Raw genomic sequence first — 25,537 nt, 5'->3', positions numbered from 1 at the left:
GATTTAATTTACGCTTCGAAAATCATGACAGCTGGTATTCTTCTTGGTGAAAAAAAATGTGTACGGACCATAAACTTGTGTCAACTTGTGTCAGTATCTCAGCATTAATCCAAAATCCAATTCAAAAATCCCATAGGCTTTTTTTGTCAGGGAACCAGGGTGATGCTAACTTCAGGGTTAGCGTACAAAACTACGTCATCCGTACGCCACTCGACTGCGACTGTGATTGGCTCACGAGCTCTGTCAGTCCCACCCTACACCGTTCCAAACACACACGCACACACACCACACACACACGGGCACAGAGAGAACCCAACATGGCTGAAGCAGAAGCAAGCGAGTTAACTTCTGGAGGGATTTTCCAGGAGATCTTCACCTCCCCGCTGAACCTGACCCTGCTCAGCCTGTGTTTGTTCCTCCTGTACAAAATCTTCCGCGGAGACAAACCTCCAGATCTGGGCGAGGTGGAAAAACCGCTGCCTAAACTGAAAAAGAGGGATTTTACCATCGCAGATCTGAAGCCCTACGATGGACTGCAGGATCCGAGGATCCTCATGGCTGTCAACGGAAAAGTGTTCGACGTGACCAGGGGGAAGAAGTTTTACGGGCCAGGTAACATTACTCGGGCTGTCCCAGGTGTGAACGACCTGTTCTGACGTAACCACACCGACGGCAGCTTCCGTGAAGTGGCCGATGTTTGCCAGTGAAATTTAGTGAAGTAACGGGAATCGAGTGTTTTTACTAACAGAAACAGTTTGTTGTTCGCTGTTTGTTTAAGCAGAGTTTTTTTTTAACTGTAAGCTAACGCCACACCCCCTTTACTTTAGCTAGCTGAGATCTCATTTCACAACAGTGGGGCTGCTGTAGCCTTGAAACCAGAGATCGTCTATGATATAAGTTGAGTTACTCCGCAGCAAAACTTTGCAGCCGCCATGTTTTTTCTACTCAAGAAGCATTTTTTCTATTTCTGTATTTGGTTTAGATGATGGCTTCGACAAAATTTGTTTTGACACAGAGGAATCAGGTTTTTGTGTGTGTTTGTGTGTGTGTGTGTGTATATATATATATATATATATATACACACGCGCGCGCACACACGCACATAAAAGTACATTCATAAAAGCAGTTATTAGGGTAAAGGTGCACTCTGTGGTTTTGGGGATGGGATTTTAAGGAGAAAGATCTTTATTGACTGATATTTTGTATTTAAACAAAGTCGAAAAACGAAAGATGAAACAAAGTGACCTTAAAGGACAATGCAGTTTGTTTAAAACTTTAAATCTGGCGGACCCTGCCACCTTTCCAGCTTCAAACAGTGCTCTGGAGCTTATTTTCAACCCAATAAACAAGAGCAGCTTGTTTATTGGTTGTGGAAACAGTACTAGCAGAAGAGAAAAACAACCCATAGTGAGACCCATTGTGAAAGAAGTGTGTTAGATAGTGGATAAATTCTATTGAGCATCACGACCCCTGCGAAATGACTCGTTTCACTGTTATAATTTCAGCCATTCAGTCCAATAACATTTGTAAGGTCTTTAATGAATAACTTATTTTAGCCCCCTTAAAGTTGGCTGGGTGCTAAACCTTAAGTTAGTAGACTCGGTCGGCGATCCAGGTATTTTCATAGACAGGAGGTCAAGCTTTTTTGGCTTCATAACACCACTGAGCAGCTTTCATAGAAATGAACAGGGCTCAACCTCCAATACTGTGTCCAGTTATATAACGTCCTTGGATATATGCATCCCAAATTCCTTCTTTATTTATACACCACCATCTTACATTTAGATCAAAGCCGAGCTGAGGTGAGGTGATTAAAAACCCGGGTTTACTGCAGAGTCAGTTAACCTGGGGGTTAATAGACTAGAATAGATTTTTATTGTCACGGTTTCAAAAAAAAAAAAAACAGCGAAACACATATAGCAGCTCTTTGATTGACAAATAAATATAAGCTATGGACAATTATGAAAAACAGATTTTAAAAAAAGTAATAATATTTACAACAATAGTAAAATGTATAAAACAAGACACAAGATTCAAAGGAGTATGTAAATGAGGTGTGTGAGGGATGGTAGCAGTGGGGGGGGTGTTCGTATTGCACTTCAGTTCTGGGGTGGGGGTTCATTGTAAATGCAGACAATTCCCATTGTAAACAAAATGGTTCAAGTGGGATTTTTGACCAGTGGAAAAGGGGTACCACAAAATGAAGTCATTGTTGACTCATCCTTAAGCTCTGTTTTTCAGTGAAGCTTCAGAAATGTTTTGTGAGCTATTAAACTTCATCTGACTTTCCATCAGCATGTGGTTGAGTAGATGATGATCGAATGATGGTGAATTTTCATTATTGGGTGAACTTATCTTTTAAATAATTTGTATGTCACACATCAGGGCTGCAGCCTGCGACTAAAAATTATTTTCAAGACTGTTTAATCTACTGGATTTTCACGATTAATAGTTTTTTCTTGGCAAAATATCAGAAAACTGTAGGAAATGACCATCACAGTCAAAGAATAGCAAATGTATTGATTGACAACAATTTTTCAAATCTGAGAGGCAGGAATGATTTTCTTTTGGGCGTTCTTGCTCAACAAATGACTGAAACAATAAATCAAAATTGTTACCAAGCTTTTTGTTGTTGATTGACTAAGTAATGAGCAGCTCTAAATCACAAAAGCAGACTGAAACAATACAAGCATAAAGCACAAATCCTGTCAATCTGAAAAAATAGAAAATAAGAAATAATTTGTGTCCAGTCTCTTAAATAACCCTGCTTGGATGGTCTCATTCCCCAGGTTGGGAAGATGTCCAACTTTGGTGCGTTCATGGGCTTTAAGTACATAATGTGGTAAAAATGTGGAGGATACAAAGAACATCTTTCCTAGCAAGTTGTTAAACCAACGTTTTTGCTGTCTCCAAATTGTTGTTCTGATTCAAAGTAGCGTTCAGCAGAATCTCAGTTACCAGCCGGGATGAATCAGGATAGGACCGGATTTCTTACAAGCAGCAGCACACATGGCAACAGCTGGAACACACATGGACAAAAACTGAATTTAATGAAAAAGTCAGATTGATCTAAAAACGATACAGAGTTCACTCAGTAACTCAGACAACTCTTCTCTTAAACAGGAATCTGCTCTGTCATGTCTCAGTTCTGTTTTCTGGAAACAGACGCAGAGTTAGACCTCCCGGTTTTAATCTTATCTCAGATTGTAACCTCTGTTGCGTGTAACCTCTGGCCAACTTGATTGCTCACTGTCATGCAAACTTTTTCAGTGCACTGAACACCCAGCCCAGAATCCAAAAACCCTGCATGTTTTATTAAAATAATTTAGCTGATTTAAAATGCATCCACAGGCAGCGAGTTTGGGTAATGAGGCCAGGTCCATGGTGGAGAATAACACCTCAAGTTCCTGTGGCTCGCTGATGAGTACTTTATAGGTTTGTCCTGGGACAAGATATGTTATGGTTTGGCTAAACAGCCACTATTGTAAGTCAGATCAATTCATCTTGGGTTCGGATCTAGAATATCAAGAGGCTTTAAATTACATTGTTGATCTGTCAGAGATCCTTCTCTGGCTTTGGATTTTTAGGGAACATGGATGCCGAGCTCAACATCTGAATGGGGGGGGGAGCTCTTATTTCTGCTGTCGTTGCTTTGCATCCACCTCACCACTTGCTCTGTGTCTTTGACTTCTTTCAGAGGGGCCGTATGGAGTGTTTGCAGGCAGAGATGCGTCCAGAGGTCTGGCTACGTTCTGCCTTGAGAAGGAGGCCCTGAAAGACGAACACGACGACCTGTCCGACCTGAACGCCATGCAGCAGGAGAGCCTCTCTGAGTGGGAGACTCAGTTCACCTGTGAGTACAGATGTGATGCTGTCAAACTTCTGTACTTAACTTCTTGTAGTTGTATATCTGAAATGCTGTCAGAGCTGAAATGTAGATTTGGATTTTATCAAACCTGACAAATGCGATGCAGATTTGTTGGACAGAAGTATCAGTTTAATACCAGGTCACATGTTTAAAGTTAGAGACAGTTTGTGTCTCATTCATAATTTCATAAAAAAAAAAAAAATGCTTGGATTTATCAATGATGGGGTTATTACCAGGCCTAAATCCAACACATTAGGTCACGGAGGGCTCTTGGTGTTATTGAAGAGATAAAATCAACTCCTTTTTGTGATGAGATATTTAACATGATAAGGAAGGATGTTACATGAACAAATTCCAGAAAAGAGAACCTTGAAAAGACCATGGCTGTCTCTTCTGGACGTAGGAGTCGTGCCTGTCCCTGAATCTCTTGTCTGGGAATTAGTTTTCATTGAGGCTGTAAATAGTCTACTCCTCTTCTTTTTCCCCACATCACAGTTAAGTATGACTACATTGGCAAGCTGCTGAAGCCGGGAGAGGAGCCCACAGAGTACACGGACGACGAGGAGGGAAAAGACAAAAAAGCGGACTAGAAAACAAAAAGTGACCAACGAGGGGAAAACGATGGATGCCTTAATGTTTGTAATTTTGATGCCTGATGCCTGTTTGGCATCCTAGTATTTTATTGGTCCACCGCAATCCTGGATTTTATACGCTGACTGAATTCCATTTATCTCTGTTGCTCTTGGTTGAAGGTTGGATGGCATTCATGATAAAATGTACTGCATTGTGATGTAGAGCTGACTAGTGTTGTTAGAGTTTAGATCAGTTACTGTAAACCTGAAAATGGATTGGGCCAACTTAAATGTTTCATGAAGCTTCTTGCGGTTGCGTGTCCCGTAGGAGTCTAAAGAAGGAGATCAGTTTTGATCAGCCACGTCACGCCAGTGTCACTGCGAGCTCTTCTGTACACTCTGTGAATATCGCTGCAGATCTATCGCAGGTTGTACACATTCCTTTCACCCAAGGTTCCGCCCTGCTAGAATTGAAAAATATCACCCCAGGTAGTAGTTTCAGTCAAGATTATGAAAGATATGTTGAGGATCTTGCGCAGAGGGAAGATTTGAAGTTAAATTACAAGAGCATGACTTATTAATTATAGGGACCAATACATGTTTTACAGGGAGTAAAAGATACTAATGTATCTGCCGATAAACACACAGTTTTTTCCGTGATCCCTCAAATGTGGTTTTCCAACACTCGTGGCAAAGATATGGATCTGATACAGGACATTTTACAGTCCAACAATGAACTTTATTGTCTAAGATGAAGTCATTGCATTGAAAAAAGTAAAGTTCACCAGGGATGTGATAATTATAGATTACACATAGGTTGACATTGTAACCTTGGGCTTACCTCATGATTGCATTCGTTCTGATGGAGGGTCTCTCTGACTTTACACTTGCCATCTTTGTTAAAGAGATTCAGGATACACTGACTTAAAACACTTGTTTTGTTTTTTTGTTTTTTACAGAAATCATTTGTTTCGTTGATCATCACATATGTTTTGCTTGAGTCTGACTGAAAGCTTGTTTGGACCGCAGGACAGATTTCCCTGAAAAAAGATTGCAGTGAGCTACAGAAGTTAATCCAGGGGACTGGCTCCTGACTTTGCTTTCAGTTTGACTCAATAAAGGAGTCTTTAGAATTAATTTCAAGTCAGTAGGTTTGCCCCAATTTATGGTGGTGAATGCAAGGTCAGTTTGACTCCATGTCAGGATGGACACAGCAATGAGAATTAAGTTCAAGGCTGAAAAATACTTCTGGAAGGTGTCTGTCTTCTCTTTAAACTCTGAGAGGATGATGACATACAGATGTTTAATCTTCCAACCCATCAAATGTATCTGCTGATCTGAGCTGTCTGATTTCCAGTGATGATTTCTGTCAGGAGCCACTACACTTCAACTAATCCTGATATTGTGCAGTGTCCTCAGATTTTCTGCCATTGTAACATTGTTAAGCTCTCAGTGACAATCCAGGTCGTTGCATCCAGCAGAGACCGCTGTGGTTTCTCCAGAGGACATCTCAGTGGTGCAATGTGGTGCAGTGACGCCATGAAAAGCAGAGTAAAAGAAATCCAAATGACACCAATTTTAAATGCAATTTATCTTGCATCAATGCATACATTTAGCAAAAATCGAAACCATTCTCTGTTATGAGGGTATGATCATTTTCTTTGCTTTAGAATTCCTGTAGAATTTGGACCATAAGCAGTTGTATTGTTAGTGTTCACAACTGTTCATGACATGGTGCAGAGCTAATGTGTCAGTAAGTTCAAAGTAAATCAGATGGCTTCACTTAAAACACTATAGTGTACGCTACTGCCAGTTATCTCCAGTTTTTCACTCATTTTTAGTAAATGTCATTTTCAAAGCTACAGAAGAAAAATCTTTTAATTTAAACCCCATTCAGCTAAGATGTTTTGTCTACATTATTTTTGACACTAATTCTAAGAACTCGCTGTTTTTCTGACTGTAAGAAATATGCTTAATGATCTGTTCATCATATTTTTCTTAGCCACAGTCGTCCCTGTAAAAACTGGAGAGATCAGCCGTTTTCTGTAAAAACACATTCAATGAGGGAAGCTTTGTTTGCCTGTACAAACATAAACTATATGTCATAATACTGTTATAATATAATCCTTAAAATGATATTCTGATTTAATAAAGAAAATTACAAAAAAAAAAAGAATACTTGATGGTCTGTTTATGTCAATATATTTATAAGATTTCTTGTGTACTGAAAATTAATCAAAATCACATGACATGTTGATGAAAATAAGGACTTATTAACACAATATTCTGCCATGACTGGACTGACATGCAATACATTTAGCCAAAAATAACTTTTTTCTTGAAGAGATTTCTGCTGAACTCAATCAATCCTGAACTATTTTTAACTTAATGATCCTATTCAGTATCTTTCATTCCTCTGATTTATAGTTTTCTTGCCTCCATGTTGTTTTTAAAGCATTGCAGCAGACACAAAGAAGGAAATATGTCTGTGGAGTGGCATCTGTCCATGCTATCTGTAATAACTAGATTTCATATTCATATAAACAATTAAAAACAATGATAATTTTCCCACTCCCACAGGACATTAGTCTTCATAATGATACAATTCATTCATATAGCGCTTTTCATGGTACTCAAAGACACTTTGATCACATTATAAAAGGAAATGACACAATAAGAAGACATTTAAAAAAAGAAAAAAAAAGAAACGTCAGAGATTAAAACCAACAATATAACCAACACAATTTCAATCATTGAAAAACCTTAAAGCAACATATTTAGTACACTTAGCTTGTGATTTAGTATTTGGGTAACTTCAGTGTACCATCTCCTATATTGGTAATGATTTAGCCCATTAAAGGTGCCCATTGTAGTTTTGGGAAAGAAATATTGATAAGAAGAGCAAAATCTTTTTGACTGATGTAACTAAGTTATTTACTCAAGTACTGACTTAAGTATAAGTTTAAGGTATTGGTACTGTACTTTAGTATTTCCATTTTTTATGCTACTTAACTCTTTTCCACTACATGTTAGAAGCCTATATTTTACTTGTTAAAAGTGCATTATGTACTTCGGGCAATACATTATGATGAGAAGAGAATGATCTTCATCCACTGATTTGTTATGCCTGAAGAAACTTCCTTTGATTTCATTCAGTGACTGGAAAAAACTTCATTAACAATCAGACTTTAAAGGACGACACAATTTCATATTGTTCATCTTTGTTTATCTTTAGCTGACCCTGACACCTTTCTAGTTTCAGACTTAGTCTGGGGACCTTATTTTCCTCTGAGAACAGCTTGTTCATGAGATAAATATTTTTGAGTTTGTATTATGACCTAGTTAACATGTAAACATTCAAATTCTGAGGTGGCATTTCTTCTCCAAAACTACATTGTGTCTCTTTGACAGAAGAAAAAAAAAAAAAAAAAGTTTGTGTCAGAAGTGGGATTCGAACCCACGCCTCCATTCGGAGACCAGAAGTCCCGTTTCACCGGAAGGAGATAATCCTTGAGTCTGGCGCCTTAGACCACTCGGCCATCCTGACACGGTAATGTATTGGTACTCTAAATAGGATTTTATCATCAGCACTATGATTGTGTGTTGTATTGGTAACAGGGATGATTAGTGATAACCCTGTGTGTGTTTCACGGTACTTAAGTCAGAAACTGTGTATTTCTCTTCCATTTTCACACTTTTCAACGTCTGGTTTACGTGTGCGCATGCTCACACCGGCAACCGTAACTTCCGCTGTGCTTACGTGCGGCGGCCATAATTTACACTTCCGCTCTTCAAGGGTATCTGAAGGCACTGGGCTAGTCAACATGTTCAGGTTCGCGAAAGCTGCAGTCAACCTCACCGGTAAGGAAATAGGATACTCTTAAAATTCCGAGTTGTATATATGAATTAATGGCAAAAGCTAGGTTAATTTCAGTCAGCTGTTTGTTTGACCGCCTGTCTTTGCTCTGTGACCGCGGTAAGCGTGCTAACATCAATAGCTTACTGCTAACCTGCTAACATTAGCAACTCCTGCTGGAGTCATGATATGTCTCAAAATTATGTAATTTGTACTATTAAATGCCCTGAAATATCTTCTGTAAGTTAAACTACTTTGTTCTAAATTTCGAGATGAACAACTACTCAAAGTGGCCTTTTAACATTTATTGAGGTGACATTGTCCGTGGCACCGACCTGTGTAACTAGCTAAAGATAATGAGCTAATATTAGCGCAATTGTATATTTTTCCTGTCCGACTAGTTATAGTAAGATCTGTTAGTTATTTTAAAAAAATGACTGCGTATAACCCTCTATTTATGCCCGTGAAATATTACTGTTAAAGTAAGGGCAAATGAGGACAGGCTCCTCACCTGACTCACTGTTTTAGAAACCATTTTGTAGAGATGTGGACTCAGTAACTACCTGGTCCTATTTGCATTTGAGTACAAGTATTCACAATTTCAGTTATTCGGCTGACTTGATCAGTAACAATAATAGGGCAGTGTATTTCACACCATTAAACCTGGTGGTTTTAGAGATCATTTAATCCAACCTTTAAACATTTGTTGGTCGCTTTTACAGTAGTTGGTTCATTTAAAAAAAAGGGGTCATAATGAAGGGATTTTAATTTATTAAGTGACTTATAATGACGATTTTAATCATAATATCCCGCCTCCACCTGCACCACAATTGTGCCTAATTGTTTTCAGTTATATTGCTTTTTAGTTTATGTATACAGTACTGCTAAAGGCCACAAACAGCAATGTGACACAGAAGTAAAGTTGGTATTAATGCATTATATAAATGCCAGTCATTACCATGAAGACTATGTTTTGTTACCGTCCAGGTCAGGCCGGGAGGCAGGTCAGGCATGGATCTACTGCCCAACCTAACTTCCACACCAAGTATGGCAATGGTCTGATGGTCAGTGGAGCTGTCTTCTGTGTGGCTGTGTGGTCATACGTAAGTAGTGCTTTCCACATCACATTCATTTAAGTATGACCAATACAAACAAATACAGTCGGTACGGAAAAACCTTCAATTTAAGTCAAGTAAAGTGGCTGGTAAAGTGTAAAAAGTTTCTTCCTGGGCACACTGATCAAAACCTAGTTCACAAATGTATAAAATGTAATAGATATACCGAGGGCTGTAATACATTTACAGAAAGATGGTGAAATGACGCTTTGAACTCTGCTCTTTATCTGAAAGTGATTGTGTGATTTTACTGTGTGCTTATATTTTGTCATTCTTTATTCAGTTGCATAACACAGCAGGCATTATTTGCCAATGTGTATGAAACATTTATCCCTCAACACATCTACTAACTGCTGGGGGGCGAACTGAGACTGATTTAAAATGGTATCACAACTTAAGGTCTTAAAATGAGTTTTCATATGTATTTTCTGTCACTCTGTTTCAAACCTTGATACAGATACTGTGGATTCTTAAATATCTGGCTTAACTCTGGTGTGACACTGGATTATACACTGAATCATTTCTTTCTTGTTTCATGTGTTAGAAAAAAGAGTGTGCCAAAAAAAAAAAATGCTGTCTTTGTGCAGGTGCTGACTCAGACTGGCATCACCTGGAATTTGTCACCTGTTGGGAAGATCATGCCCAAAGAGTGGAGAGAGCCTGAGTCTGAGGAGTGAAAAGCCACGATGACAAAACTGCATCCCCCCAATTAACCTTCTGGTTGTACAGATGAATAATAAATATCTGCGTGTTCACACAGCGAATACCTGTGTTTATTCCAACATGTTACTTTGTTCAAATAAATTAAATGTGATTCTACTGACCACTGTTTCTTCTTATAAGCTGTGTAATTTCTCTGCATACACCATTAAACACCACAGCTGTCCCTCAAGCTGTGGTGTTTCTGGTTCCCTAAGTTGACAAATGATTGAGTCATGAAGAAATGTACATCTCATTATATTTATGAATACACATATTGACTACAGCAAGTTAATGGAAACTTCAAAGTTGTTTTTATTTATCTGTTTACCATCCCTGATTGAGTGATTGATAATACTTATTGTTATACCATTTTGTTGGTGTACACTTTTAACAGTTTAAATTGTTTGGATTATTACATTATGGGTCCTTTTTTATATATACATTAGCACGTAAGCAGTGCTCATTTATTCCTTGGTTGACATTCAGTTCTGAAAGAATATATCTTTTAATTACTTAAAAGTACAAATACAGTTCTGCATTCAAATCCTAAATTAAAGTGCAGAAGTACTTTGAACAGAGTGCTTATTAAGTGTTAAGAGAATTTGGTCTGCAAAAAAGTTACCTGTAACAAAAATTATAATGGCCGTTATTAGATTAGGTTTAGATTATTAGATAATTGTTACTGATGCATCTATTTATGAGAGCCATTTTATTGTTTAAGTTCATTTAGGTGGAGCTAATTATAACTACTTTCAATAAAGGTTTGAGTCCAGATAAATCAGGGGGGTTGTGGAGCATTCATGGATGAAAAACAAAGAAAATATAAACTTCTAAAACAGAAAATAGTGATGTTTTGGATGTAATGTTTTTGTTTTGAAATTTTAGGTAGTTTTAGCTCATAAGATACTCTTTATTTAAAAAAGCCACGTGAGGTCGTAAAGTGTAATTGCTAACAACCAATATGAATCAGAGGCCTACAACTGAACCTTATTCTTTGAAGGTCACAAACCAAATAATTTGGGAAGCACTTGATTAATGTCATCTTTACTTGTTACAGTATATTAACAGCGACTCCAGCTGTCATAAATCTGATTAAAAATTACAATGAACTGAAAAAAGTACAAGTATTTTCAATATAAAAATGTTATGACTTCTCATAACACTGAGAATGTCAAAACTGTGTTATTGCTATTTTTCTATAGCCATGGGGGAAGAAGTACTCTGATTTTTTTCCTGAAAAGTGGACTCTGTAGTTTCGGAAATTATTTTAATCATAAGTAAATGCCTAAACAAACTAAATAAACAAACTATCTTCATTTCATGACTGAATAGAATATAATAGGCACTTCACTGTCACTTAGTAAAAGAACACAACAAGACTTTGTTTGCAGCAGTCCTGTTCACTCGCTTTATACAATCAATACAACTGTTCTTGCAACTTATTTTCCTCAGAGAACGGCTTATTTTTTCAGTTAAAGAAGAAAAATGTCCCTCTGAGTTTGTATTATTACCTTATTAATACTGTAAATGTTAAAATTCAGACTTTTGTTTATTCCCCAAAACCAAATGGTGCTTCTTAAGTTAAAGTATCAATACCACAGTGTAGACATTTTTTTTAGAGGCTAAAGTCATTCATTCAAGATTTTACTAAAGCAGAAGTAAAAGCATCAAACATGCCAAAGAAAGGAATAATTTTGCAGAATGCTCCATTTCATAACAATGTGTATTTATCATTATACTATTGGATTATGGCTATTTGTGCATTTAAACGCAAAATGTGTGCATGTGTATGATGCTTTATATAGCTAATGGCTAATTTATTAGTTTATATACTGCGTAGCAGTTTGTGAATTCTCGCCTGGATATCAAATAGTATAATGTATTTGTTGATTATTTCATATATTCTTAATCTGAATGTTCAAAGTAACCAGGTCTCAAAATACAATAGATATGAATCATACAGTAAAAGAATATATTTGCCTTGCAACTGCAATGAAGGTAAATACAAACTCTCAATTAAAGTATCTTCAGATTGTACTCGAGTACTTGAGTAAATGTATTCTCTGAAGTTGAGTGACGAAATCAGAGAGGTGTGTACATCAGAGAACAGACAGGAGCCATATCAAATCGATTGCCAAGGCTTTCCTCCTGCGGTAGCCAATCAGTAGCAGGGGGTGTGCTCCGTCCCGCCCCGCAAATGTTCCTCCGCGCTGAGCTAAGGTCACCGCTGTCATTCGGTAACTGAACAGCCGAAGGAAGCGGAGGAGACCCGGCAAGGAAGGTGCAGGCAAGAACCAGCAAAACAATCAACATGTCTCTGTCTAACAAACTCACCCTGGACAAGGTGGACGTCAAGGGGAAGCGGGTCATTATGAGGTGAGCGTTTATTACCAAGCTAACGCTGCTAGTCGTGAATGGGACTATTTGGCGTTAGCTAGCTAGCTAATTGACATTTTGAAGATGTTCTGGTCCACAAACCAAACCTTCGTGCGGACACAGACTGTTTTATACTCTCGCAGAGTTGATGTGAAGAGGTAAAGGTGATGGTGAGCGGTGTGGGAGTCAGTTCAGACCAACGGGCTGAGGATAGGAAGTGAACTTGTTGGCCGTCACGTTTTCCATCCATGTTACGTGCCTGAGAGGAGATGCTGCATGGATGCATCATGCAACCCACCGCATCCGAGATGTAGTCAGAGTCAGACCATAACATTAAAATGCAGTGTCGGTGTAATAATTCAACATTTTATCCTGTTATTAAATGTAATACAAATGTGAGATTGTTTTGATAATATAAGGAACTTAATCAAACCTTTAGGTATTATATTTCGAATGTTTTGAGTGCAAAAGCTTCAAATTAAGGGCAAATTCACTATCCACCTGGCCCAAAATGTAATCTTCCAATTGTGTGTAATCCAAAAGTGGAAGCAGTGAACATCAAAACTGGGTAGTCTATAAACAGTTAAAATGTGGTTACACATCAAAAGAGGAAATTATTACTCTAGTGTTAATTGAATAATCGACTGATTCAGCACTAGTTGACAATCTGATTAAGTGCCTTGCTCGAAGGTGCCGTCCACATAGGTTTTAATCCCGTCGTATGTAATCCCAGTACAATCTCTTTACATGGAAGGATGTCCTGCTGCCTGGCTGAACAACCCAAATTAATTTTCTGAGAATAAAAAGCTGCGTAACTCATCTGAAATGCAGCACTGTCAGGTAATGTTTTCCTGTACTAACTGGATATTTCTTCTGGTCATTGATGAAAGTGCACTTGAAACCGACACCCTCTGTAGAAAATGTCAAAGGGCCCTTTTGGTTTGCTCAGCCTGGTGATGCAATGACAGGCAGCATAGGACAAGGTTCACCGGCAGCAGCAGCCCACCGGCTCACCCTGCTCAATGTAAAAAGGTCACATTCATTCGATATAGAGTTTTTCTCTTTGTACAGACTAACAGTTATGTCACCTCACCACACACACCCTGGGCCTGTCATAGCTTGTTGTGTGTTTTGTTTATAGTATTCCAGACAGAATGCATTGTGTGCAGGAGTGTCTGACCAGAGAGGAATCATTAGCCGTACAGGGTGCAGAAGTTTGTGCTAGTCCCCGCATTGTAAGACCTGCTGGTCCAGAATTAAAGAGCAGGAAAGTAGGGTTGCTGTAGAGACCCGGCAGCGCCTGACAGAAATCTGGTCAGCAGCCAAATCTAGCAGAGGCCAAGAACTGACTTTCTAGAGAGCAATCACACATGCTTGCTCTTCTTCTTACCATGTAGCTCACAGTACCATCATAAAATGTGCAGTTTCTTCAGCACAAGTTACTGTTTTACACACAGACATTTCTTAGGGACAGTCTCATCGGTTGAGTTTAACTAAAAGAATGGAGCCAAAGAAACACTTTTTTTTCAAAGAAGCGCCGACGAACAACAAGAAAAGTGTAAAATAGCATTTTAAAATCCTGCCTCTACCAGCCTGCTCCTATTTATAAATTGGTGGTGTTTCTATTAATCAATAATAAAATAAGAGCTGATAGAGCCAATAATACGAACAGGTCTACTAAAAAGATCTACCAAAAAAATACACAGGTGAAGAAGAACAAGCTTAGTCATGCTCTCAATGTCAAGCTGCTGCACTTGGGTCAAATATGTCTTCACCGGTGTGGACATTTTTTACAGTTTCAGAAGAAGACAACAATTTTTGCAATTTGCAAAACGGGTTCAGGGAGGGAGGAGGGAAGGAGTCCCCAATAAATGTTATTAGATTTTCAGGCTGTTAAATCATCCATATTTCCTCACAACATGGTGGCCTGGCTAATTATCTTATTTTTAAAATTAAAAAATGTGACAGTTACCTTTAATCATCAAGGTTTAATTCATCCAGTGAGCCTAAAGAGCAGCTGAGCCTCTGAGAAAAGCCTCAGTCCAGTTTCTTTTGTTCAGTGACTTGCAGACCCACCTGCAACAGATGGAGCAACATAAGAGCGGAAAACTACTGCAGTTGTTAGACGATTCTCTGTATATTGGAGCTATTGAGCCACTGAATTGCTGACAGTGGGGTTTCAGGCTCAGACAATGGATCGCTATTGTAATGGGAGTGGGTGCAGCATGTGTGTGTTTGTGTGCAGGCTGATCATGTGTCTCAGTACATCAGGTCCTCAGACAGAGTGTAGGGAGGTGGTTATGTAACAGCCTGGAGTATGAGGGATGCAGCGTGTTCTCGTGCTGAGCTGCATGGCTGCGTATGCATCCAGCTCAATGGGAGGGGCAGCACAAAGGCACTGATGCTGCCAGTGAAATGAAAGCGTCTGAACTTGTCTGACTGTACATTGTATCTATGCCAATAATCCTACATGTAAAACAAAGCACTGCAGCAGCAAGTTGGGAAGAGATGGAAGGGATGGATATTCTAGCATTGAAAAGATAATATTTTCTCAATTTCTGTTCATTCAACATTGTTAATTCATTAATTTTTATACAGATCTTCTGAATATCTTGACCAAATCCTCATTAAAGGAGTCGAATAGAGCAAAACTTTATTATTCTAACCAAGCATATTGTGGTCACTTTAGTAAAATGTTTTCGTCATGAGAAGGTATACATTTAGTTATTTCTTTATCACAAAATGAGAGAGAGTGAAATTGTGGAAACTATCCAAAAATGGATGTGTATCAACACATGTATGGTCTGGGAAAAAAAAAATGTACGTTGATAATGTCAGACTACATGTTTTTGTTTATAGCTGAAGAACTGCAAAAATATGGAAAGTCACAAAAAAAAACGTCTGTAATGCATTAAACATCTCTTAGTCTATTTCTTTCTAATAACACTTTTTTTTCTCTTTCAGGGTTGACTTCAACGTCCCAATGAAAGACAAGCATATCACAAACAACCAGAGGTAATGGCCGTGTAATTCTGAAGCACCTTTTCTGTTCTTGAAGTTAAAATTATTAAGCAAATTATTAATGTCTTAAATTAAATAAACTTCTGTCCTTTCACAAACAAAACAACCATCATGTTGAGTTGGTTAGATAAAAGGTGTAAGGATTGATGGATTTGCTTTTGGATTAAATTTTTAGGGTCAAGGCGGCCGTTCCCAGCATCAAACACTGCCTGGATAACGGGGCCAAATCCGTCGTGCTGATGAGCCATCTGGGCCGTCCTGACGGAAACTTTGTGCCTGAGAAATACTCCCTGGAGCCCGTCGCCGCCGAGCTCAAGACCCTGCTGGGAAAGTGAGTTGATGGACTGAATAACTGGATTCCCTTCTTTCAACACGTTCAGGTTACTTCTTAAAGAATAGAAATCAATCAACAACCCTTATAACTAAAATATTTATAAGTATTTGTACAAGCTGCCATTTGGCTCTCTAGTTCAATCCAACCTAAATTAATGCTATGATGTAAAAGTATTCAATTATATCAATGTTTCTTGGGATCATTATTTCAGCATCCTCTCCATGAGTGTCGCTTCTCATTGACTTTATTCTGTCGAGACAGTAAGAAATCACTTTACACACATCCTCACTGGTCCTCTGTGACTCTGCAGGGATGTCACCTTCCTGAAGGACTGTGTGGGTTCGGCGGTGGAAGCGGCCTGCGCTAACCCGGCCACCGGATCCGTCATCCTGCTGGAGAACCTCCGCTTCCACGTTGCCGAGGAGGGAAAAGGCAAGGACGCCTCTGGCAATAAGGTGAGTCTACCAGCAGCCTGATGGGCCCAGTTAATGATATTTAGAGTATATCTGTTCTAGTCATTGAGTCAGTGGGAACTGTAGCTTATGGGTGGTTTTCCAGTGCGTTTTGCTGTTGTTAGCATCCTGGTCTCCGAGTCATCCATGTTTTGGGTCAGTGATTGGTGGTCATACTGCTCAACTGGGCCACTTTTTATCTGATTGGCTGGGAAGACACAGGTTTTGAAAACCATCTGCAATCCAGAGCATAACAAATAACTACTTTGATGTCGTCTGGACAGTTCCACGGCTCTGATTAGGCTGTTTGGTGTCAAATCAGTCTGTTCTGGTTGTCAGAGAGAGAACAGCAGACTCTGCCTTGATTCTCTCTCCAGCTGAATTTTCTCGGTCACCTGAAGGAAAACGCACAGTCACTCCAGCTGCAGTATCCCTTTGAAACGGCTGCGTCACCATCTAATGATGTCATAGTCAGGAGTGGTGCAGAGACTGGTTGTGTCTTAAATCACCTCAGAGTTTCAACCTATGAGTTTCTCGTTCATTATGCTACTACAGATGGTTTGATATAGCTACAGATCCAGACTCAGCTCCTCAGACACTGTATGACTGTTGGTCCTTCAGTGACTCTGCAACGTTGACCTGCTGACATTTATCCTGAAGGTCAGCAGGTTGTCTTAGCTGGACATGTTGCTTTTCCTGTCCTAAGAGGCCTGACTGGTATGTGGCCTGGTGGGCTGGTTTCTACTGTACTGCTCTACTGTATCAGACAGGAAACTCTATTTTTAGTTCATTATACATACCCGTCTCACTGACAGAGTTGAAATAATCTCACTGGTTGAGTCAAACAGAATTTAGCAAGTTTGTCCCAACTCCATAAGTATAAAATGCACCATAACAAGTACAATCCTTTCTAACACAGCAGTTATTATTCCTTAAATGTATAATCTTTCTTGTGTACTGAGGGGAAAATGTAGGTGGCAGTAACAAAGCGTACAGCACTCATCTGACATTTGAGCGACACTGAAGAGCTCTCTTAACCTTTTTCTGCCCTTCAGTCACACAGTCTTGACCCCCGCCTGTTAAAGTGCAGCAGGTGCAACACAACACTAAAGGAAGTTAGTTAGAGGACGTGGGAAGCTCAAGCTGTTGCCTCAGAGATTTTAAGCTGCTTCTTTGATGGCATCTTTGTCTTTAACATTGCTCTGTTTGCTTTTTTGTATCCACTCCCCAAAAAATCTTTTTGTTTGTAGAAAGATAATGAAACTGATGCAGCAGCTTCTCACAACAGTGAAATAAATACATTAGTTGATGTCGGATTTTCACCCAACAATGCTGTTGAAATAAAAATGGAAATGCTTTTTATTAATGAACACTGAACACTTTGAAGACTTTAAAAGGAATAAAAAATAATGTAAAAAACAGTCCCTCATTAAGAAACAGTCAAATTATCTTAATTTGCTTACCAGTAGTTCCTCAAACAATAAATGATCTCTCGTGAGACACAAACAGACGTGATAAGGAAACACAGATTACAGTCTTTGCTCCACATTACTTCTTTCTTTCAGTTCGCTTCCGTCCTCCCCTTCTTCTCTAAACTCTTTCCTGTGCTTTTCTGTCCCTCAGACTAAGGCCACTCAGGAGCAGATCGACTCCTTCAGGGCATCTCTGTCCAAACTCGGAGACGTTTACGTCAACGATGCCTTCGGCACGGCTCACAGAGCCCACAGGTGAGCCAGCTGTCTGAATACAGTGGAGATGAATGGGGGACAGCATCTGTGAGGATACATCGGAAATATCTGCTGGTTTTTGACTAGATTTTCTTTCATACTCTTCCTCTGTTCCTCTTTCCTCTGTTCCTTCTCTTTCTCTCTCCCAGCTCCATGGTGGGAGTGAATCTTCCTCAGAAGGCGGCTGGTTTCCTGATGAAGAAGGAGCTCGACTACTTCGCCATGGCGCTGGAGAAACCACAGAGGCCCTTCCTGGCCATCCTCGGAGGGTGAGAACTGTTCATTTCACAATTCATCAAGTTTGAACTTCAACCAGTAAACAGACCTGGGTTAAAACAATGCCAGGAACTGCATTTGCGGGGAAGTGTAGCTTCAGGCGCCAAAATATTTTACAATCCAGGAAAGTAGAGTTTAAATAACAGATTTTGGTGCTAAACCCCAATGCACAGAACTACTATGACACTGGATTTTATGACTCTGGAAATTTTACCGAACATGTACCAGAGTAATGAATGTGAAGTAAATAGTGGAAATACAGTACTTGCATTACAGTCATTTACCAGGAACTTCTGCGTTTTGTTGGAAGTTGAGCCTGGTTTGGCTAAAATGAGTCTAAACTCAACTTTGCCGGAGCGATTAATCCCCAGCAGAACATTCATATTTTACTTCCTACAATGTGTTTTACTTGGAGTGGAATTTAAATCTGCTTTATAGCACAATATAAAACCAATTTCTTCTGTAGATACCATTTGATTTGAAAATCAGTCTTTTGTCAGTGTTGTCCCTAGGTGACCATCCACGAATAGAGACTGTAAGCTCATTATGTAATCTGTGGTGTCACTGTACACTGCTCTTTTTAAGAAACTCACTGCTCAGCTATTAGTGCTCAGAGAGAGAGAGAGGGCAGAGATGAGAGATCATAGACAGTGTAAGCATGTTGGATAAACAACTATATTTTTCTTTATTTATTAAAGCTCTTTTGCAGCATTATTACCTCAGAAATACTTTTAGGGTTGGTTGGCTGATGTAGTTGAAAGTTAAGTCATGTCCAGTGATTACAGCAGTAACTTGTTTTCCCTTCAAAGCATTCAAACTGTGTTTATTGGACAGTGATGGACAGTTCTGTTTCCTCTGAAAATACAGAGATCATGTAAACACGTACAAAACATACAGGCAGTACTAAAGTGGTCACAGTGTATTTATTCAAATTGATTAATTTGCCTGAAGGACTTCAGCTAATGGCATCCTGTTTTATCAGATGTTTTTTTTGTTTTATGGATAGGCTGGGATAAAATATTGATACAGCAATAAATAGTATCCCTATCCGTTGCCATAAGATTATTGATACGCTGGCAATACACTCCTGTGAACTTTATTTTTCTGTTTTTAGCACCAGAATTGTTATGTTTTCTGGCCGGTCAGGATTTTATTTTTATTTTTTTCTCAAGTTGCAGTGAGGCACCGAGCTTTTACGCTGTGCCCTTTTTTTGTATATTATTTCATCTTAGTTCATGTTAAATTTACTACTTACTACTTCCTGTGGTTCTCTGTCCCTGAGGTGCTGCAGGTGGTTCTACATTTTCTTGTGTTATCACAGCTGAATGAACACAGAGACGACACTGGCTGAAGCTGCTGTAATAGATGCTTAACTGAGCTGTTAGTGGCCACATGTGGGATTTGGCCTTGTGTCAGAGTCCGTTTTAGCCTGAGTCCATTGTGCAACCGTCACCTTCACTCAGCGTCGAGCGATGTAGCCAATCACCTTACTCTGATTCACAAACAGAGAATGGTGACCATTAGTGTGTAATGATTAGACAGCAGTGAAAGAGCAGAGAAATTGTGTGTTTGATGACTAATTCTGCCTGAATGCTCAAAGATATTTTCATTAGTGAGCTGATGATCTTATTTTATGAATATTGATTTTGTGTGTGTGTGCAAACTGTCATTACAAACTGACATAATTAATTAGTGTGGGTTCAGATGAAAGGGGCTGGGTTAGAGGGGGTGTGTTGCTCCAGGAGCCAATCAGGTGCTGTTAAAAAGATCTTGGAAGTTCAGTTTGAGTAACAGATTAATGCTTTTGAACAGTTATAAGAGGTCAAAACCCTACATAACAGTTTATTAAACTATAAGACAAAGTTTTAACACTGTGGAAAGTTATGATGTCGGCAACTGTTTTATCTTTCATTCAGTTGTGGCCTTAATGGTATAAAGCTTTAACAATTAATCAATCGAACAATTATACAAAGAATTACGATCTAAGACTGGTGGTGACATCTTTAAAATAATTTCTCAGAAGGGTTTTATATTTGTATTAATTTAAAATGAGATTGTTTTTTGTTTTTGTGTCTCCTTGCAGTCCTGAAATGTTTAAATCCTGGTTCAGCCAACTGCAATAAAGTTTATTGCTTTTATTAATCAACATGAAATTCATATAAAATAAATTACTAGTTCTAGCTCTAGACTGCTTTTCTTGTCTTATATGATAGTAAACTCAATATTTGGGTTTTGGTCTGTTGAACCAACCCAAAATCAAATAAAATCCCAGGTCATACATTCTGTTGTAGCTATGAACCACTTCAGTAATGAATGTACATCTGTCTTGTTTTTTCTCTATATATGTGTGTGTCTTATCTATACTGATGTGTTCCGCCTCTCTCTGTCTGTATTTCAGAGCGAAGGTGAAAGATAAGATCCAGCTGATCAACAACATGTTGGATAAGGTCAATGAGATGATCATCGGCGGCGGCATGGCCTTCACCTTCCTCAAAGTCCTTAACAACATGGAGGTGAGGACGCTGGTTTTAAATGTTCTGTCACTTTATATCTCTCAGATACACATGAACAATAACTTGTTATCCAATGTGGTTTTATCAACATTTTTAAATGAGATCACGTGACTGTATATTTGAGAGGTCCTGGTTTTGGTATTCCAGGCCACCGCAGGCAACTTTTTTCCAATAAAAAAAGCTGTATACACACCGTACACGACATGCTTAACACCAAAAAGCTGAAAGACAGAGGTAGTGACCAGCTGATGCACATAGTGGAGCTCAGTTTTTTCCTCAGGACTTAGATGTTAGACTTTCGTCAACACCAAAAACAGTTCAGTAAGAGAGTGAATATTGGCAAGCCAATTATTATTCTATGTACCTCTAAATAGCCATTGTTGGACACGTTAGAACAGAAACACTTGAAAAGGTATTTGGAATTAACCCATGTCAGGCAAAGAAAAACAGATCTGTATTATATTTCAGGTGTTTCACAATTTCAATGTCTTCACCACTCAGCCAACCTGCTCTCTTAATCGAGCTGCTGGACTCGCTGTTGAACGTTAGTAGTGTTCAAACAGACCTGTGAAATTTCATTGCTTTGTTAGTTTGACAGAAGAGACTGTTCAGGACCTGAGTCTGACTTCTGACAGGAAAATTACAGAAGATAAGCTTTTTGTTTAAAGGGTCAGTTCACAAAACTACATATTTTCCTCATTTCTCAAACAAAGATACTGCATGAGGTGAAAGGGACAGGTACATGCTAATCTTTTAATTTAGTTTTTGATTGCCATGTTGTTCAGCAGTTGAAACTGCAGGAGTATCTGTGACAAACTGCTCAAAGAGGCAATGTAGGTACTTTAATACACGCCTGATTGTAGCAAGAATCTACATACAGAAAATATCATCATATCTTAAATCCATCACAAATAAATGTCCATAAATGTGATTAAAAATCACAGAAGAATGAGGCTCCTTAAACCTCCAAGGCCTGCCTGAGAGTCATTACAATTTTAAGCTTTTTAGGCATTAAAGTAATCCAGTGATGGATGACGGTACATTCATGGGTACCTTTTTTAAACAGGAATCCCTAACAGGTAATTTGGCATACTTTTTAACGTGGCAGTTGAAGCAGCAGCAGTGTTTGTGACAAACCCCCATAGAGGCAGTTAAGGTTCTTTAAAACACCTGGAGCCCAGTTGTAGCAGTAAGCATCACAATTGTACTCACTCTTCTACTCTCTGAGTGAAATCTAAACAAACAGATATGATCTAGTTAATGTTTTAGATTCAGCGCATCTTGCACATATCTGATCTCTAACGTAAATAAATGCTCGTAAATCTACCAAAAAATCATAGGAAAAAAAAACACTCCTTGTACCTCAGAACTTGGCTGAGAATTAAGACAATTTTATGTTTTCTTTAGTTTTAAATTTATTCAGTGATAGTCACTGGTACATTCATGGGTAGTTTGCAAACAGGAGCACCTAACAGGTGATTCGACATACTTTTAATGGTGGCAATTATAAATGAAGGCTCCAGGGTAAAATTATAGTTCCTGTTTACACCCCCCAAAATTGGGATAGGGAGCGTGATTATTTTCCAAACACAAGTACAATGAGGAACAATAATAGAAGTGACTAAATGCATGAATATAAACCTTTTTTAAGGTTGCAATAAAAATAGTTTGGGCAGCTCAGAATGGGATCTTTATAATACTCTTTTTCAGTTGTAAAAAGGGCTCCCAATAAAATCCTTAAAAGAGCAGTCTAAAGAGATTCTGCTGATTTTTTTTTTTTTTTTCTGACCTGTGAAAAGCACAGACTCAATTCCATCCACCTCTGTGTTGTAGTGGAGGTGGAAATCTCAGAGACTGATAAGTTTAAACGTGTACACATTTCTTTAAAAAATGTATCTGCATAGTGAGATACTACTACAGTGTGGAAATGTGTTCTTTTGTAATTCGGGTGAATTGACCCTTTAAACAAAGACTAGTTGATTCAGATCTTTTTGTGAGAAGTCAAGTGTATGTTATCAGCACGATTCTGAATCTCTTCTGTGACACGGACGAAACAAAGGGGTTTCAAAACTCTGTTTGGACACCACCACATTCAATATTCTAGATGACGTTTTTATGTCACTGAAGAATGTTTAACCTAGAATTAGCAAATGCCTTGTGGAAAATACCACCACTAACCACTGAGTGGGTTTGTCTGCTTTTTCTCAGCTTGATTTTCAAACACAGACACTTTTTGGTGGTGTTGGGAAGGCTAATTTAAACCTATAAACATTTCAAATTTATGGTAAATTATTGAAGGAAACACCTGAATTAACCACAGCATGTACATGTTTATTTACAAAACAATTCAAAAGAAAACTTATTAACATGTGTTTTTAATTTTGGTACTGACAGACAAAATTTCAGCAGGTCATAAAAATTATCTTGTTATTTGTCATTGTGCAACACATCACAAACTACCTCTTAAATAAATATGCTGTGCATACTTTTTCCTCTCTCTTTTCAGATCGGTACCTCCCTGTACGACGAGGAGGGCGCCGGCATCGTCAAGGAGCTGATGGCCAAAGCAGAGAAGAATGGCGTCAAGATCACGCTGCCCGTCGACTTCGTCACTGCTGACAAGTTTGATGAGAACGCCAAAACGGGCACTGCAACCGTTGCTGCTGGCATCCCTGCCGGCTGGATGGTGTGAAGATTTATCTGAATTGCTGACATTCATTCATCCAGACAGAAAACATTCAAGTTGAAATCTCATTCTGTTATATTTTGTTGTGCGTTTCGTTGGGAATGTTCTCTGCAGGGTTTGGACTGTGGACCAGAGAGCTCTAAGGCCTACGGAGAAGCAGTGTTGAGGGCCAAGCAGATCGTGTGGAATGGCCCAGTCGGTGTGTTTGAGTGGGAACACTTTGCCAAAGGGACAAAGAACCTGATGGACAAAGTAGTCGAGGTGACCGGTTCAGGCTGCGTCACGATTATCGGTAAGAAAGATAACAGAGGGGGTTCTGTATCTTGTTTGTCTCAGCTGTGTTAGTCAGTCTGTATGTTGATCTAGAACTCTGTTAGCATGTTGGGATGCTAACACAGATTAGCTAATGATTTCCTTCCCAGTTTATGTGGTTTTCAGTTTGAAATTACATATTATTACATATATTACATATACGACATTCACAGGCTACAGATACTACACTAGAGCGCCAAAAACAAATGAGCGCATCATTGACTCAAAGTGAAAAGAAAGAAAAGGGGGATCTAAACACACACTAGCAACCAAAACCAGATCAAACTGTCTAAACGCGCAATGCTGATCAAGTATGAATCAAGATTCTGTTACTGCATAGCCTACTTCTCACCTCAAATGTTTTCAAAAACATTTCCGGCCAAAGTTTCTCACCAGGCCCCTTTGAAAAGGGAAAGGAACAAAAACAGCTGTAAAGCTCAAAAAGGGGAGGTGTGACTTTGTGACTCTGCAATATTTTTATGGAGCAAATACTTGTTTGCTGCTTTATGAATGCGGAAAATGTCACATATTTAAACTTAAAGTCCTGTATGTTCATTTGTGTCCAGGTGGGGGCGACACTGCCACCTGCTGCGCCAAGTGGAACACAGAAGACAAGGTCAGCCATGTGAGCACAGGAGGCGGCGCCAGCCTGGAGCTGCTGGAGGGTGAGCAACACAAAAAACAAATCAACCTGCATCATTTCATGTTTGTGTCCTGAAGCTTGATGATGAAGCTGACTTTGTGTCTCTCTCTCTGTGCTCAGGTAAAGTCCTGCCCGGTGTTGACGCCCTGAGCAGCGTCTAAACCTCCCAACAGCCTGCTGATGTGTGGAAGTGTGTGTGGAAGTGTGTATGTACCTGCTTGTATGTGTGAGAGAGGTGTGTCGCTTCTCAGCCAGACTGCTGTTTACTCCTGAAACCTCCTCTTATGTGCAAAAGCAGCCTACACCTGCCTCACCTGCCATTTAATCTCATATTCAGTCTTTGTTTCGAAGTTGTGACTCACAGGAGGATTGTTTTCTTTCACCCACTGTCTGTAACAAGAAGAGCTTTCTTCTGCCTTACTTTTAACATGCTGATGACACTCATCAAGTCAAACTGCTGGGAATACAAGTCACGTGATGGTTAATGAAGATAGAAATGGATCTAATGGCTCGTTGAGGCAGAAGCTGTTTATTTTTGCTCAGATGATGAATTTTCCTGCAGAGATACTACGTATGTGTGTGTTGCATCGTCAGTTTTATTTATATATATATATATATATATATATATATATATATATATATATATATATATATATATATATATATATATATATATATATATATATATATATATATATATATATATATATATATATATATATATATATATACACATACATACATACATACATACATACATACATACATATATACATATATACATATATATATTATAATGTTGAAACTGTTCATGTGATGTGTGCGTGTGTACCTAGACGTTATATTTTCTGTCTGTCCACACTAACTATCGTCATCGGCTGTGGTCACCCATATTCTCTTCTTGGCTTTAGACTGATCTGTTCAGGATAATAAAATCGTCTCCGTGTAAAGTCTTTTCTCTGCCTGATTCTTCTTGTCTGAATCAAACAGCAATGCACAATACAGTGGTTTCATAACACATTAGCCCAGCGCACCTGACTTTACTGACCCAAGGACGCCATCCAGAACCCCCCCATGTAGGTCC

General features: G+C 38.9%; 3 protein-coding genes and 1 non-coding gene across 4 annotated transcripts; 3 read left to right on the top strand and 1 right to left on the bottom strand.

The window, feature by feature from the left end:
* The first annotated feature begins 261 nt into the window (after window positions 1-261).
* Window positions 262-6,613, top strand: pgrmc1 (progesterone receptor membrane component 1). Its single transcript, XM_030438424.1, has 3 exons — window positions 262-612; window positions 3,698-3,853; window positions 4,364-6,613. Exons 1-3 carry the CDS (start codon window positions 318-320, stop codon window positions 4,456-4,458), a joined length of 546 nt encoding a protein of 181 aa, XP_030294284.1. The 5' UTR covers window positions 262-317; the 3' UTR covers window positions 4,459-6,613.
* Window positions 6,614-7,876: 1,263 nt separating this feature from the next.
* Window positions 7,877-7,987, bottom strand: trnal-caa (transfer RNA leucine (anticodon CAA)). The gene is made up of 2 exons: window positions 7,950-7,987; window positions 7,877-7,922 (listed from the first exon to the last, which is right to left on the bottom strand). It is a non-coding gene; the product is annotated as a tRNA-Leu (tRNA).
* Window positions 7,988-8,149: 162 nt separating this feature from the next.
* cox7b (cytochrome c oxidase subunit 7B) lies at window positions 8,150-10,234 on the top strand. The gene is made up of 3 exons (XM_030437030.1): window positions 8,150-8,301; window positions 9,284-9,399; window positions 9,999-10,234. Exons 1-3 carry the CDS (start codon window positions 8,163-8,165, stop codon window positions 10,086-10,088), a joined length of 345 nt encoding a protein of 114 aa, XP_030292890.1. The 5' UTR covers window positions 8,150-8,162; the 3' UTR covers window positions 10,089-10,234.
* Window positions 10,235-12,301: 2,067 nt separating this feature from the next.
* Window positions 12,302-25,406, top strand: pgk1 (phosphoglycerate kinase 1). The gene is made up of 12 exons (XM_030438167.1): window positions 12,302-12,489; window positions 15,454-15,504; window positions 15,686-15,841; window positions 16,155-16,299; window positions 17,920-18,023; window positions 18,173-18,292; window positions 20,698-20,812; window positions 23,319-23,498; window positions 23,613-23,790; window positions 24,377-24,475; window positions 24,574-25,030; window positions 25,251-25,406. The coding sequence occupies exons 1-11, from the start codon at window positions 12,425-12,427 to the stop codon at window positions 24,612-24,614; spliced, it is 1,254 nt and encodes a 417-aa protein (XP_030294027.1). The 5' UTR covers window positions 12,302-12,424; the 3' UTR covers window positions 24,615-25,030; window positions 25,251-25,406.
* Window positions 25,407-25,537: the final 131 nt, after the last annotated feature.

This window comes from Sparus aurata, chromosome 13, assembly GCF_900880675.1.
Source record: "Sparus aurata chromosome 13, fSpaAur1.1, whole genome shotgun sequence".
Classification (NCBI taxonomy): domain Eukaryota; kingdom Metazoa; phylum Chordata; class Actinopteri; order Spariformes; family Sparidae; genus Sparus; species Sparus aurata.
The sequence above is the reverse complement of the archived record's forward strand: the minus strand, read 5'-3'. Positions and strand labels throughout refer to the sequence as shown.

Excerpts from the sequence above, each read along its gene's own strand:
- pgrmc1 (XM_030438424.1), top strand. The coding sequence starts at position 318 with ATGGCTGAAGCAGAAGCAAGCGAGTTAACTTCTGGAGGGATTTTCCAG. Across the intron at positions 613-3,697 it reads GAAGAAGTTTTACGGGCCAG|AGGGGCCGTATGGAGTGTTT; the intron begins GTAACATTACTC and ends GACTTCTTTCAG. Across the intron at positions 3,854-4,363 it reads GTGGGAGACTCAGTTCACCT|TTAAGTATGACTACATTGGC; the intron begins GTGAGTACAGAT and ends CCCACATCACAG.
- cox7b (XM_030437030.1), top strand. The coding sequence starts at position 8,163 with ATGCTCACACCGGCAACCGTAACTTCCGCTGTGCTTACGTGCGGCGGC. Across the intron at positions 8,302-9,283 it reads AGCTGCAGTCAACCTCACCG|GTCAGGCCGGGAGGCAGGTC; the intron begins GTAAGGAAATAG and ends GTTACCGTCCAG. Across the intron at positions 9,400-9,998 it reads GTGTGGCTGTGTGGTCATAC|GTGCTGACTCAGACTGGCAT; the intron begins GTAAGTAGTGCT and ends GTCTTTGTGCAG.
- pgk1 (XM_030438167.1), top strand. The coding sequence starts at position 12,425 with ATGTCTCTGTCTAACAAACTCACCCTGGACAAGGTGGACGTCAAGGGG. Across the intron at positions 12,490-15,453 it reads GGGAAGCGGGTCATTATGAG|GGTTGACTTCAACGTCCCAA; the intron begins GTGAGCGTTTAT and ends TTTCTCTTTCAG. Across the intron at positions 20,813-23,318 it reads AAGTCCTTAACAACATGGAG|ATCGGTACCTCCCTGTACGA; the intron begins GTGAGGACGCTG and ends CTCTCTTTTCAG.